Below are 13,918 nucleotides of genomic sequence, written 5' to 3'. Positions count from 1 at the left end.
TCTACAAGACCGTCTTCTGCCGCATACCTCCCTAAGACCGGTAAGATCGCACAGGATGGGACTTCTCCAGGTGCCATCAGCTGGACAATGCCGGCTGGCGACGCCTCGGAGTAGGGCCTTCTCTGTTGCCGCTCCGGCCCTATAGAACGAGCTACCCCCAGAGATCCGGACCCTACCCACTCTCTTGGCCTTCCGTAAAGCTATCAAAACCTGGCTTTTCCGGCAGGCCTGGGGCTGTTGACCTCTTGATTGAGGTCCAGCCCCGCTTAGACTGGGTGCATGTTGTGTTTTTTTTTTTAATTTGTTGTGTCTTATCTGTTTTTAACCCTTTTTAATATTTCTTATTTCTGTAAGCCGCCCGGAGTCCTCCGGGATTGGGCGGCCTATAAATTCAATAAATGGAATGGAAACGGATGGTTTTTTTACCAGGTTCCATACGGGGAGCTCCTTGACCAGAAGCTGCTGGTCCTCTGTTTTTACTGATATATGGCTAGCTTCTTAGCAGGAGAGATGTCTGAAAGAGACCTCAACCCATTTTAGTACATAATAATTACTCCATAATACCGGAACCAATCTCAGATGCCCTAAATGGAAGTGGGCACCTACCCAGCTCTCCTTCATTCTTGTTCCACAGCTTCTCCAACTCTTCCTTTCTGAAGGCCAACTCAGTGAGTTAGTAGCAGGATAGGTAGCAGCCCCACATCTCAGGCAAAAAGGGTCAGCTAATCAATGGGGGGGAGGATATTTAAGGAAAGCAGCAGAAGGATTTACCAATTAAGAGGTACAATTACCTTTGCAAGGTCAGCAATGGGCCAACAGTCTAGAATTAGGTAGATAGAATTAGCCCTGTGGAATGTCAGAGGCAAGCCAAGCAGATTAGAATAAGTTGCTTTTACTTTTTTTTAGGGAGGAAGCCTTAATTTTTTTTTAAAAAAAAAACAAGTTTTGCATTAAATTCCAAGAGAGAACAGCTAACTGGCCCCTGTGCATACATGAAATCCTTCCTTAATGCTGGAATGATTTGATCTGTTGGGCTTTTCAGAGTTTCTTCATCTGAATTCTGACAATAAAGTGCAAACTTGTTGAGATATTGATACTGTGCAGAATTCTAGAAATGAAAAGAGCCATTCCAGTGGTATTGGAACTGAAGTTTTCAATTGGCCAGGAGCAGAACATAAGCAGAGTGCTGAAAGAATACTGAGTAATTAAGTATTACTTAATAAGTCACTGAATACCCTAATACAGTGGTTCCCAAACTTGGCAACTTTAAGACTTGTGGACTTCAATTCCCAGAATTCTCCAGCCAGCTCTGAATTGAAGTCCACAAGTCTTAAAGTTGCCAAGTTTGGGAACCACTGCCCTAATATAACTATAGTTATATTTATTGGATGCAACTGTGGGTTTAGTCCAGCAATCAGTGAACACTTATCAAACATTTCTTAAACCTGAAGTAAAAGATTAAAAAGTATTATCATCGTGTTAGCCATTGTCTAGCCACTGCAGGATGAAATCCTGAAGTTTCGCCACTTTTCATTGATTTTATGGCACTTGATACTTCCTCCACTAGGATATCTGACATTTCCTCTTTCGTGGATGTTATTATTTTTGAATGATTTGAATCTTTGTATAGCTCTGAATAGAATTTTCCGATTATTTCTAACATTTCTCGTCTTGTCCCACACCCAGAGCTATCTCCACATTTTAATGCAAAAACCTTCTCTCTTGTATTTTATAAGCTTGCATTTTGCTCTATTAATCTTTATGTCTTCTTCCATTGACTTTTTCACTACTTCACGTTAAACTGACGTGTTTCTTCTTGGATACGTTTTCTTGTGGTCTTGCAAAAGTACCATTGTACTCTAGTTTATTAGTGAAACTTCCAGTATTCTTCATTGTCCATCTTTTTTATTATATCAATGGTTTTAAGACATATATGAGGATTTAAAAAAAACTAATTTCTTTCTGAACCACATTTTGAACCACAAGAGCCGAGGTGGCGCAGTGGTTAGGGTGCAGTACTGCAGGCCACTTCAGCTGACTGTTATCTGCAGTTCAGCGGTTCAAATCTCACCGGCTCAAGGTTGACTCAGCCTTCCATCCTTCCGAGGTGGGTGAAATGAGGACCCAGACTGTGGGGGCAATGTGCTGGCTCTGTAAACCGCTTAGAGAGGCCTGAAAGCCCTATGAAGCGGTATATAAGTCTAACTGCTATTGCTATTGCTATTTTGAAGAGATGGGAGAATTCTCGTAAAGACGTAGATTATTCCCTTTGTATTTTTAGTACAGAAATTCATTTAACCAGGAATAGCCAGGTGAAACCATGAAGATTTTTCCCCTTGCTTACTTTTATTTTATTCTAAACAATCAACTGTTCATAGCAATTTCTAGTGACTTTAATATCAGAATCTCCATATTGTCTGGTTAGCACCTTTTCCTAGTTTCTAATAGGAACAGAGGGTTTTTTTTTTTCAAAATATTGGAAAGGGGGTTCTGAACTATATCCTCTAGGACCTTTTCTAGAAACTATGGAATGACTTAAAAGAATCAATATATAATATATTGAATCTGGTTCGGATCTTGAAGTTTTCTCATAAAATGGATATGATAGATAGGAACTTGCCTTGGAACAAGAGCTAGGCTGTGTCCTGAAGATAGCATGTGATCTTGGTAAACTGGTCTTTGATGTATTGAGAATTTCAAAGTTAACTCATCTCCCACCACCTCTGGCTTATGAACTCACCAAAGCTTGCTAAGGATTGTACCCATAAAAGTGTCTTTATCAAGTTGGAAGGTGGGCATCAGAGGTGGGTTCCTACCAGTTCGCACCTATTCGGTAGAACCGGTTCGTCAAATCTACCGGACCAGTTAGAAGAGGTTCCACCAGTGGACCCGGAAAGCAGGCCACACCTACAGAAGAGGTTCCAACATTTTTTGAAACTCACCACTGCTAAAGGGTTAGAGGTGCAAGGATCTTGTAACTTGACAGCTTTAAGACTTGCATGCTTCAATGCCAGAGTTCCTGAGCCAATGTGACTGGAGGAGGAATTCTGGGAGTTGAAGTCCACAAGTCTTGAAGCTGTCAAGTTTGAACACCCCTGGGTATTTTTAAAGGGTTAGGGGTGCAAGGGTCTTGTAACTTGACAGCTTTAAGACTTGCATGCTTCAATGCCAGAGTTTCTGAATAGCTACTTGGACCGACCTAAGTACTAATTCATAATTTCATATCCGGTCACATGGGCAGCAAGCCACTCCCACAAAGGAGGCCACACCCACAGAGTAGGTTCCAATATTTTTTGAAACCCACCACTGGTGGGCATGTATGAACATGTGGTGTGAAAACGAGTGAGGAGCAACATCTCTGTTTATTTCAGTGATTATTTTACAGGTCTTGGCTACTGACATGTCCAAACACATGAGTCTCTTGGCTGATCTGAAGACAATGGTCGAGACCAAGAAAGTGACCAGCTCAGGAGTGCTTTTGCTGGATAATTACACCGACAGAATACAGGTGAGTAAGCTCTTCCACGCACCTTGAATTAAGAGAAAGGGGGAAAAAAATCAGCTGTGGAAAAGGTAGACCGCTGGGAGTTAAACTTTCCCCAGACAATCTAAGTATGGATGATGCAAAACTGGCATTGAGCTTGTCTGAAATCGTATGGGGTTTCCTGCCTGAGCAGGGGGTTGGACTAGAAGACCTCCAAGGTACCTTCCAACTCTGTTGTTCTAGTCTGTTCTAAGAAGCTGGCTTAGGCAACCTCTAAGGCAGTGTTTCTCCGTGACCCATCCAAACCGCGCCCGATTAAACCGCACCCGATTAAACCGCGTCGCTGATGTCATCAACAGGGCGACAACAGCGAGCGCGGAGAAAGAAGGGCGCTTTAAATAGCGCTTTGAAAGCAAGCCAATTCAACTTAAGGTAAGGGTTAGGGTTAGGGTTAGGGTTAGCTTTAGGGTTAGGTTTAGGGTTAGGTTAAGGGTTAGGGTTAGGTTAAGGGTTAGGATTAGGTTTAGGGTTAGGTTAAGGGTTAGGTTTAGGGTTAGATTTAGGATTAGGTTAAGGGTTAGGTTTAGAGTTAGGTTTAGGATTAGGTTTAGGGGGGTTAGGTTTAGATTTAGGGGTTAATTTTAGGTTTAGGGTTTACAGCGTGCTTCTGTCTCCGCGCTGTTGTTGCCCTGTTGATGATGTCAGCGACGCGGTTTAGCCGGGCGCGGTTTAGTCGAGCGCGGTTTTGTGGTGGAACCGTATTTCTCAACCTTGGTGACTTTAAGTCCCATGGACTTCAACTCCCAGAATTCCCCCAGCCAGCTCTGCTGGGAGTTGAAGTCCACAGGACTTAAAGTTGCCAAGGTTGAGAAACACTGCTCTAAGGAGATCCGTTTCTTCAAAAAAAAATGTAGTTTGGCTTGAGATCCCAGTCCATCACGTAACATTTTATATTGTCAAGGTTAATATTTGTAACTGTGTCCTTTTGTTTAAAATGCTTCTGTTCAAACTGACAACATGCCTCTTGAGCATCACAAAAAATTACCAGTCGTCACACTGTAAACTCCTGGCCGGCTACATTCATGCTATATCAGTGTTTCTCAACCTTGACAACTTGAAGATGTCCGGACTTCAACTCCCAGAATTCCCCAGCCAGCATTCGCTGGCTGGGGAATTCTGGGAGTTGAAATCCGGACATCTTCAAGTTGCCAAGGTTGAGAAACACTGTGCTATATATTACAGCATTTTCCCTAGCTGTTGAGATGAAACAGGGAATGAATTATGATAACTTTACAGTTAATTTTTTGAGGGGGTTTGCGCATGCCATTCCTTTTCCGGATTTTTCATTTGCCATTCTCCTATTGTAGGGGATCTCCAATGCCCAGGCCGCAGCCCACTACTGCACCATAGCCTATTCAGAATCATGCCACACAAGCGGCGGGCTAACTTGTGCCAGTGGTGTGCCAACATGCATGCCCACACGCACACTGCTCAACTTCCACAAGTCAAACCGTGTGCACTTATGCATGAACGCTGGCCCACCACTCACACAAGTTGAGCTGTGCGGGCACTCACAGCGGCCCACCACTTGTGCAGCCCAGTTCCCCTCTCTCTCCCCACTCTCCACCAGCCTGCCAAAATGTTTTGTTGAGGGCCTTATGTCTTATTCACACATATCCCCACACATAAAAAGCAATGGCTTTTTAAAGCCTCGATACTCTGAACAGGGGTGCTGATGGGGGTGCAGGCAGAGGGTTCCACCACAAAACCGCGGTAGACTAAAGCGCGCTCGACGAAAGCGCGTACGTGACGTCATTACAGCGTGACGAAAACAGCACGATGTGAGCGGTAAATTTAAAATTAACGCATAAATCTAAACCTAACCCCCCCAAACCTAACCCTAAACCTAACCCTAACCCTTAACCTAACCCTAAACCTAACCCTTAACCTAACCCTAAACCTAACGCTAACCCTTAACCTAACCCTAAACCTAACCCTAACGCTTAATGTAACCCTAAACCTAACCCTTAACCTAACCCTAACCCTAAACCTAACCCTTACCTTTATGTGAATCGGCTTGCTTTAATTTTATTTTAATTTTAATTTTATTTATTTTTAATTTTATTTGTCGCGCTGCTGATGACGTCACGTACGCGCTTTCGTCGGGCGCACTTTAGTGGACCGCGGTTTTGTCGTGCCACGCAGGCAGAGGTGCCACACACTGAAGCCTCTGACTGGTGCTGCATTTTTGCCGATTTCCTCAGGTCCTACGGAACATGGTTCACTGTGCAGACTTGAGCAACCCCACAAAGCCTTTGGAGTTGTATCGGCAATGGACAGACCGGATCATGGAGGAGTTCTTCAGGCAAGGCGACAAAGAACGGGAGCGGGGCATGGAGATCAGCCCTATGTGTGACAAGCACACAGCCTCTGTGGAGAAGTCACAGGTACATGTGGTAGCTGTATGGGAATCATAGCTCAGTTAAGGAGGAGGAAAGATCCTCTTCCTACTCCCTCTACCTCTTCATTTCTGCCAGCATTCAGAGCAGGAATAACCTTGTCCGGAGGTAGCTATTGGTTGCTATAGAAGCTGGTGGCTGGGGAATTCTGGGAGTTGAAGTCCGGACATCTTCAAGTTGACAAGGTTGAGAAACACTGCTCTAAAGCCTTACTCAACTCGGGATTTCTCCCCCTCCCCCAAGTTATCAAGAAAGGTTGGCAGGTTGGAAACATTCAGATGATAAAATAGAAGATGTGGGATCCAGCCTTTTTGAATGATTAAGTATCAAACCAATGGAAATGCTGCATTTGAGATGCTTGCTTTGGATTCCCCAAGCGTGCTAAATTTGGAAGCATCAGACAATGAATTCCACTTTATACTTGCAGTCGTGACACAAATTTACCTCTTAAGTAGGGAGGAAGTCTTAGGGCAGTGTTCCTCAACCTTGGCAACTTGAAGATGTCTGGACTTCAACTCCCAGAATTCCCCAGCATTCGCTGGCTGGGGAATTCTGGGAATTGAAGTCCAGACATCTTCAAGTTGCCAAGGTTGAGAAACACTGTCTTAGGGGAAAAAACAGGTTTTCTGCATCCACCTGTTCTTAAATGTATTTGGCAAATTCTTGAATCATACTTGAGAAACTCAGATGGAAGCTCCAGTAATGGAAGGATGGACACACCCACTTTGTTCTTCCATTGCTGGCATTATTTAGGGTCTCTGTCTTGCTTTCTCTCTCTCTCCCCCTCCTCTGTTGGTCTCTTCTCTTCTCTCCTATCTCCCTCTCCCTCCCCCCGCCTTCGTTTTGTGAGTGATCCTTTGCTGGATGTTCTTCAATAGTTGGGTGGGAATGGGCCGGTCTCATGTGTGCCGAGATGGCGAAGTGGTTAAATGCAGTACTGCAGGCCACTTCAGCTGACTGTTATCTGCAGTTCAGCGGTTCTAATCTCACCGGCTCAAGGTTGACTCAGCCTTCCATCCTTCCGAGGTGGGTGAAATGAGGACCCAGACTGTGGGGGCGATATGCTGACTCTGTGAACCGCTTAGAGAGGGCTGAAAGCCCTATGAAGCGGTATATAAGTCTAACTGCTATTGCTATTGCTATTGTGAGTGATCCTTTGCTGGATGTTCTTCAATAGTTGGGTGGGAATGGGCCGGTCCCATGTCTTTGTCAATCTAACCTCTCCTCTTCTTCCTCCAGGTGGGATTCATTGACTATATTGTGCACCCATTGTGGGAGACATGGTCCGACCTTGTCCACCCTGACGCACAAGACATTTTGGACACTCTTGAGGACAACAGGGACTGGTATCACAGCATGATCCCCCAGAGCCCCTCTCCACCTCCAGATGATGCCGAGAAGGACGAAGAGGCCTGTCTAGAGAAATTCCAGTTCGAATTGACGCTGGAGGAGGAAGGAGAGTACTCAGAACCATCTGAGAAGGACCACAGCAGTCCTGGAGACGAGGACAACAGCTACTACACAGCCACAGAAGAACAACACGACTCCCAGGACGGGCAGGACAGACGAACGGACAGTACAGCAGTTGGCACATCACTTGGCACGTCATGACTCTGGGAAGAGACAACTGAAGAAAACAAGCTCCCCTACAGAGACACACACGGTGGTTTTCATGAGGGAGGGGTGGGGATAAAAAAAAATGGAAAAAAAACTCATTTTTTTATTTTTATTGTATTTTTTATAAAATGAAAACTAAGAAAAAAAATGTAGGGGGGGATGGGGAACACACACAACAACTGTAGAACCAGGTTGGCCCCAGCAGAGGGTCGTAGCCTGCTGCTGTAGTAACTGGCCCTAAGCCAGTGTTTCTCAATCTTGGCAACTTGAAGATGTCCGGACTTCAGCTCCCAGAATTCCCCAGCCAGCATTCGCTGGCTGGGGAATTCTGGGAGTTGAAGTCCGTACATCTTCAAGTTGCCAAGGTTGAGAAACACTGTCCTAAGCACTCCAGAAATAATTTTCCATTTCCTTTTTCTGTCCCTTTCTTCCCTTCATCACTTCTGACTGGTTGTTTTTAATTACTTCATTTTGCTAACTTTTTTTTAGACTTCTGCAACCAGGAAAGGGGAGGAGGGCAGCGAGGAGGTGAGGCATGTATGTAGCAGCAGAAAGAGAAAAAGGCCAAACAGAATTATTTTTAAAATAGTGGTTTTGCCTATTTGTAGTAAAAAAAAAATAGATGCCAGTGGCAAGGAACTCGACAACAAAAACTGGTCACCATTTGGCATAGATACACGCACAGAGAGAGATGTCAGTGTTTTTCAACCGCGGCAACTTTTAAGATGTTTGGATTTCAAGCCCTAAAGTTCCCTACCCAGCCATCCTGGCTGGCTGGGGGGATTCTGGGAATTAAAATCCACACGCAGATGCCCAGGTTGAGAAACCCCACTGTAATTCCTTTGTCCCAGATAAGTCCTCCCCGTTTAGCTCATATATTTGTGCCTTTATTTCACTGGAGGGAAATCTCGGAAGCTCTTCGGAGGGCGTCGGAATCTTAACTCCTCTTCTCCAATGTCCCTTTGGAAGAGCTGGAGGTTTAAGAGTCCAGCGCCCCCTGCAGGCCCAGATATTTTTCTCAGCGCCCTTGGGAGCACAGCTCTCCCAAGCGGACAGACGTTCAAACATTGGAGGCGGCCGGGTGAGAGGGGAAATATTGTTTTTATTTTTGTAAGTTATTTTTTAAGCTAGTGGTTATTTATTTTTGTGAATTTACATAGATTTGATTTTTTTATTATGGACTGATGAGAACGTTTGCCTTTGAGGAATTTGTTGCTGTTGTTCATGTGTGTTTTTTTTCTCTCTCTCTCTCCTTTCTTGGAGTTCTTTCTGTTTTCTATTTAATGTATAGTTTGCAGGTGTGGATTTTTAATTTTGTTGCCTACAATGCCATAGATTTCTCCCCCAGAGCAAATGGGAGAAGATACTATTTTACAGAAAAAATGAAACTTAAAAAGGGAACAAGAATCAAAAAATATTCTATCCAAGTTTCCAAATAGCCGAGTCTTCCTCCGTTCCTCATTTTGCACAAAAATCAAAAGGCAATACGGCCAGGATCAAATATTTATGCTGGCTAACTTGCTTAAGACAGCTCTCAGCTGAGGATCTCAGGTGTGAGTATTCCCTCCTCCAGGTTGGGGGACGGAATCAGCAGATATGAGGACTGGGGAGAGGGGTGGTGTATGCTAAGTGGCGTTCGTTTTTATCAATGATTTGCAATTTTACCTTCTTTATCTGTGTCTGGATGCTGCTTGATGAATCTCTGAAATGCAGTGCTCACAGATTTCTCAGCTACAAAAAGCAAGTGTATTGAAAGGATCTTCCCATTCCCCCCCACCCCTAGAAGAATAGAAAATTAGCAGCCTTTCCTAAATGAACTTTCTTTTTATGTGATGTGATGTGTATCAACAAGGCTGGAACCCAAACATTGATTTATAGAGTTGAAACTGGAAGAGGAGAGATGGGTTTGGTTTTAATCTGTTACGAATTTCAGTAAGAAAAAAACCTCTAACTGCCTTGGTTCCAGAGATGGGGATCTGTCTCAGACACCCTCAGCTACATAGTAATAGTAATAAAAGAGTAATAAAAGAGCCCCTCTCTCTTATTGGCTCAGAAAGCCACATCACTTAGCTATAAAGTAGGCAACAAATTGCTTGGATCAGATTTGAGACCCCATTCTTGGAGGTAATCAAATGAAAAAGTCGCCTGCCTTGAAATCAGATTTGGAGACAATTTTGCCAAGAGTGGTTAGCCAAAGGGAATCTGACAGGTTTCCTCGGTCCTGTGGAGGCTGTGAAAGTAATCCAAGTCTTGCTCCGCAGGTTGCCATGTCAGATCCCTTCTTTCCTCCATCCTGGAGGTATCTGTAGGGGCGGTTATTCCCAGAAAAAGAGAAACTGTACTTGCATGGCAGAAAATAAAACTAGAGGCCTCTCCATGAATTTGCTCTCGATTATCATTATCCCAGGAGAAATCTGTTTGGCTGCTTATTTACTTTGCCTTAACTAGCAAAACAGTTTGATTTGCTAAATGCAGCATCTTGGCGTTGACGGGAGAACGTTCTCTGGTTCCCAAAACGCTTTCATGCATCACATCAAAAGGATATTTGCTACTGGCCCACTAGTTTTTCAGTGGGCAAGGAACACTGCGGGATCCGGTTCACCGACAAAAGGGCGAACGACAAAACCGCGCCCGACTAAACCGCGGTGATAAAACCGCGTGTTCTAAAGCGCTCCGACGAATGAGCGCTGAATCGCGCCGACAACAGCGCGGAGACAGAAGCGCGCTGTAAAACTAAAACTAAACCTAATCCCTAACGCTAAACCTAACCCTAAACCTAACCCTAAACCTAACCCTTAACCTAACCCTAAACCTAACCCTAAACCTAACCCTTACCTTAAGTTAAATCGGCTTTCTGTCTCCGCGCTATTGTAAAGTGCCCTTCTGTCTCCGCGCTGTTGTCACAGCGTTGATGACATCGCGGTTTTAGCAACGCGGTTTAGTCGGGCGCGGTTTTGACGTTCGCCCTTTTGTCGGGTCACGGCGGGATCCAGTCTTTAAAGCAGGACCACGATCCTCTTGGCATTGTTTCTCTGCCTCTGTGGACTAGTCTTGGGCTGGTCGATGTGTGGGCATGTTCCCCAGCCCTTGCTAAGCATGCCTCCTGCTGTTTAATAGTAGGAAGACAGCGGTAGTTTTGGATCTGTTGAGTTTCTTGGTGGCAGAGCCATTGAGTGTTGTAGCCTAGTTCAGCTTCTCTTCCAGACTCCTGAGGAAGAAGATATACTGCCCCCCACCCCACCCTTGTCCCTCTTATATGGCTTACCCAGCATCAGTGCACGACTCCCATAACACCCCCCCCAACCTTGCAAGAGGTGAGGGTGAAGCAATAACAACGAAGCCCTTTTTCCTGCCCCCATTGCTACAACGGAGCTGTTGAACCAAAGCCAAATCTCCTCTTTTGCAAAGGTCTCATTCCACACACAAGGACGCCACCCACTTTGCATCGGCTGCTCCTTAAGCCAGTTCTCTTAGCATGCAAGCTTAGTAATGTAATATTTCAGGCCTATGCCAGCCCGAGCTTAGGAAGAGGAAGTTGTGGGATATGCGCTGGGGGCTGCTGTTTGGGTAGACCAGAGCATTCCCAAGGGCCGGCCTGAGACCACGACAGCTTTGGTTAGCTACATCATACCCTAGGACAGTGTTTCTCAACCTTGGCGACTTTAAGGGTTCCACCACAAATCCGCGAAGCCCTTCTGCGCGGAGACATAAGCGCGAAGACTAATTCGTGCCGTTCTAAGCGCTAAGGAAAAACGCGACCCTACCGCGATGACATAATCGCGGAGGGCAAAATCGCACATTCCCAAGCACTCAGTACCCTAAACCTAACCCTAACCCTAACGCTAAACCTAACCCTAACCCTAAAACAAACCCCTAAACCTAATCCTAACGCTTACCTTAAATGAAGTCGGCTTTCTGCCGTGGCGCCGTTTTAAAGCACCCTTCTGTTGCCGCGCTGTTGTCGCGGCGGTGATGACGTCGCGGCTTTAGCGCCGCGATTTTGACGTTCGCGCTTATGTTGTGCCACGGACTTGAAGTCCTGTGGACTTCAACCCCCAGAATTCCCCAGCCTGGCTGGGGAATTCTGGGGGTTGAAGTCCACAGGACTTAAAGTCACCAAGGTTGAGAAACACTGCCCTAGGAGAAGGCCAGCTGCACAGAGGGCCTGGGCGAGGTTGCTGTCCCTTGGTGTGGCCCACCTGCCAAGAGCTGCCATTCCTGCATTGCCAGTCTTCGCAAGGAGGCCAGCGTAGGGCATCTCCTTCCCAACGCAAGGGAGAAAAAAACATGGCCATTTCTGAACACAGTACTGTAGCTATTTTCTTCTCTATTTTGACTTTCCTTTCTTTCTTGACGCCTCAATTGTTAAGGGATAAAATAAGAAAGAGAGGATCTCTTTCTAATTTTCTGTATAGCTTTTATTTTTGTATGCGGTTCCGTTCCACAAAGTTTGTCGGGTCAGGGTTTGGACTGTACATAATTGTGAATAAGCAGATTGTAAATTATTCTAAAAAGTAAAAAAAAAAAAGAATCTTGCAAACAAGATCCCCTTCCCCCCCTCTTCCTCTCCCACCCCCTTCACTCCGGCCGGGGGCCACGCTGTGCTTGAGAGCGTCCAGGGAGAAGAATTGAGATCTCTGAGAGACTCTCCAGCTGCATTCCCCCAAGGGCTCCAGGGCACAGACCCCATTGCACCCCCCCTTCCTCCTCCTCTTCCTCCTCCTCCTCCTCCACTCCTTTCTCCTGTCTATGTATTTATGGTGTAATATAGACACACTGGACATTGTAGAGTTGTCATTTTTCCTTGCAGTGTCGTTAATCAGCTGTTGCAATGTTCTCTCTCAGATGTTACCAAACCGTTCAACAGCCAAGCTCACAAATAAATCAGGAGGAAGGGATTCTCTGTGCCTCCAAAGATGACTTGGCTTCTCTGCAAGGCTGGGTGAATTGGGGAGGGGAGGGAAGGGGAGAGCGATACTGGGTATACCTAGATACACCCATGTTACACCTACCCTCCGCGAGCTGCACTGGCTCCCTATTGGTCTCCGAACACGCTTCAAGGTGCTGGTTATCACCTTTAAAGCCCTACATGGCCTAGGACCTGGATATCTCCATGACCGCCTCCTGCAACATTGATTTGATTGATTTGATTATATTACATTTATATGCCGCCCTTTTCCCCAAGGGGACTCAGGGCGGCTCACAATTCAAATCAGGGGAGGGGGGTACAGACAAGAAATAAAAAAGACGGAACATAACAATACATAATTTAAAAAACACACAGCAGTCATACCATTCGAGGCGGGGGGCAACAGCTCTTTAGCCCCAGGCCTGTCGGAACAGCCAGGTTTTAAGGGCTTTGCGGAAGGCCTGGAGGGTGGTGAGGGTTCGAATCTCCACGGGGAGCTCGTTCCAGAGGGTTGGAGCAGCCACAGAGAAGGCTCTCCTCCGGGTAGTCGCCAGTCGGCATTGGCCGGCATACCTCCCAGCGCCCAATAAGATCTCACAGGGTGGGCCTTCTCCGGGTGCCGTCGACTACACAATGTCGTCTGGCGGCTCCTCAAGGGAGAGCCTTCTCTGTAGCTGCCCCGGCCCTCTGGAACGATCTACCGCCTGAGATCCGGACCCTCCCCACTCTCTCGGCCTTCCGGAAGTCCGTTAAGACCTGGCTGTTCCGGCAGGCCTGGGGCTGCTGATCTCTGATTGAGCTTCAGCCCCATTAAGATCGAGTGCATGTTGTGTCCTTTTTTAATTCGCTCTGTTTGTATTTTTAAATTCTTTTAATATTTTTAAACTGTTTTTATGTAAGCCGCACGGAGTCCTTCGGGATTGGGCAGCATACAAATCCATTAAAATTGGGAAATTAGAGAGTTGGGAAAGGAAGGAAGATGCAGCTGCAGCCTTCGCTAATCTTCTCAAGGTGTTTGACTACAGCTCCCATCATTTTGACTCAGGGTGATAACCCCATGGATGACAAAGGTCTATAGCTGGATGCATAGGGGGAACACTAGGTTGAGCAAGCTATGGCAGTAATTTTCAACTGCCCAAATCATTAATGGGAGGACAAAGAGAAATAGTATTGAAGCTAAAGGAATGCAATCCTCCTCCAGTGGATTCTTCAAAGACTTTTTTTAGCCTTAATGCTAGAAGCCAAGTAGGGACAAAACTCATGAATGGAATGTAAAACTAAAGAAATAATTTACTCCAAAGGATTAGGCTAGCTAAAAGGAGAGGAAAAACGGCCCTAGGTGTGAAGGATAATGCCTTCATATATTGCGACTCTGGGTGAGGATCCAACCGAGACCCTGTAGGTAAGAATAAAATAAGGTGAAGCAATAAAGTTATTATTGGGGAGTGT

At 45.7% G+C, this 13,918-nt stretch overlaps 1 protein-coding gene across 1 annotated transcript in view; it reads left to right on the top strand.

Annotated features, from left to right (window-relative positions):
* The window catches only part of PDE4A (phosphodiesterase 4A), a 113,943-nt gene extending 106,110 nt beyond the window's left edge, over positions 1 to 7,833 (top strand). The window contains exons 13-15 of the mRNA XM_032238972.1: positions 3,386 to 3,508; positions 5,749 to 5,931; positions 7,183 to 7,833. Of these exons, the coding sequence (XP_032094863.1) occupies positions 3,386 to 3,508; positions 5,749 to 5,931; positions 7,183 to 7,554 (678 nt within the window). The 3' untranslated portion in view covers positions 7,555 to 7,833. The remainder of the gene's footprint in view (positions 1 to 3,385; positions 3,509 to 5,748; positions 5,932 to 7,182) is intronic.
* The last annotated feature ends 6,085 nt before the right edge of the window (positions 7,834 to 13,918 follow it).

Source organism: Thamnophis elegans, chromosome 2 (genome assembly GCF_009769535.1).
Source record: "Thamnophis elegans isolate rThaEle1 chromosome 2, rThaEle1.pri, whole genome shotgun sequence".
Taxonomy (NCBI): domain Eukaryota; kingdom Metazoa; phylum Chordata; class Lepidosauria; order Squamata; family Colubridae; genus Thamnophis; species Thamnophis elegans.
This window is presented reverse-complemented; position numbering and strand designations above follow the sequence as displayed.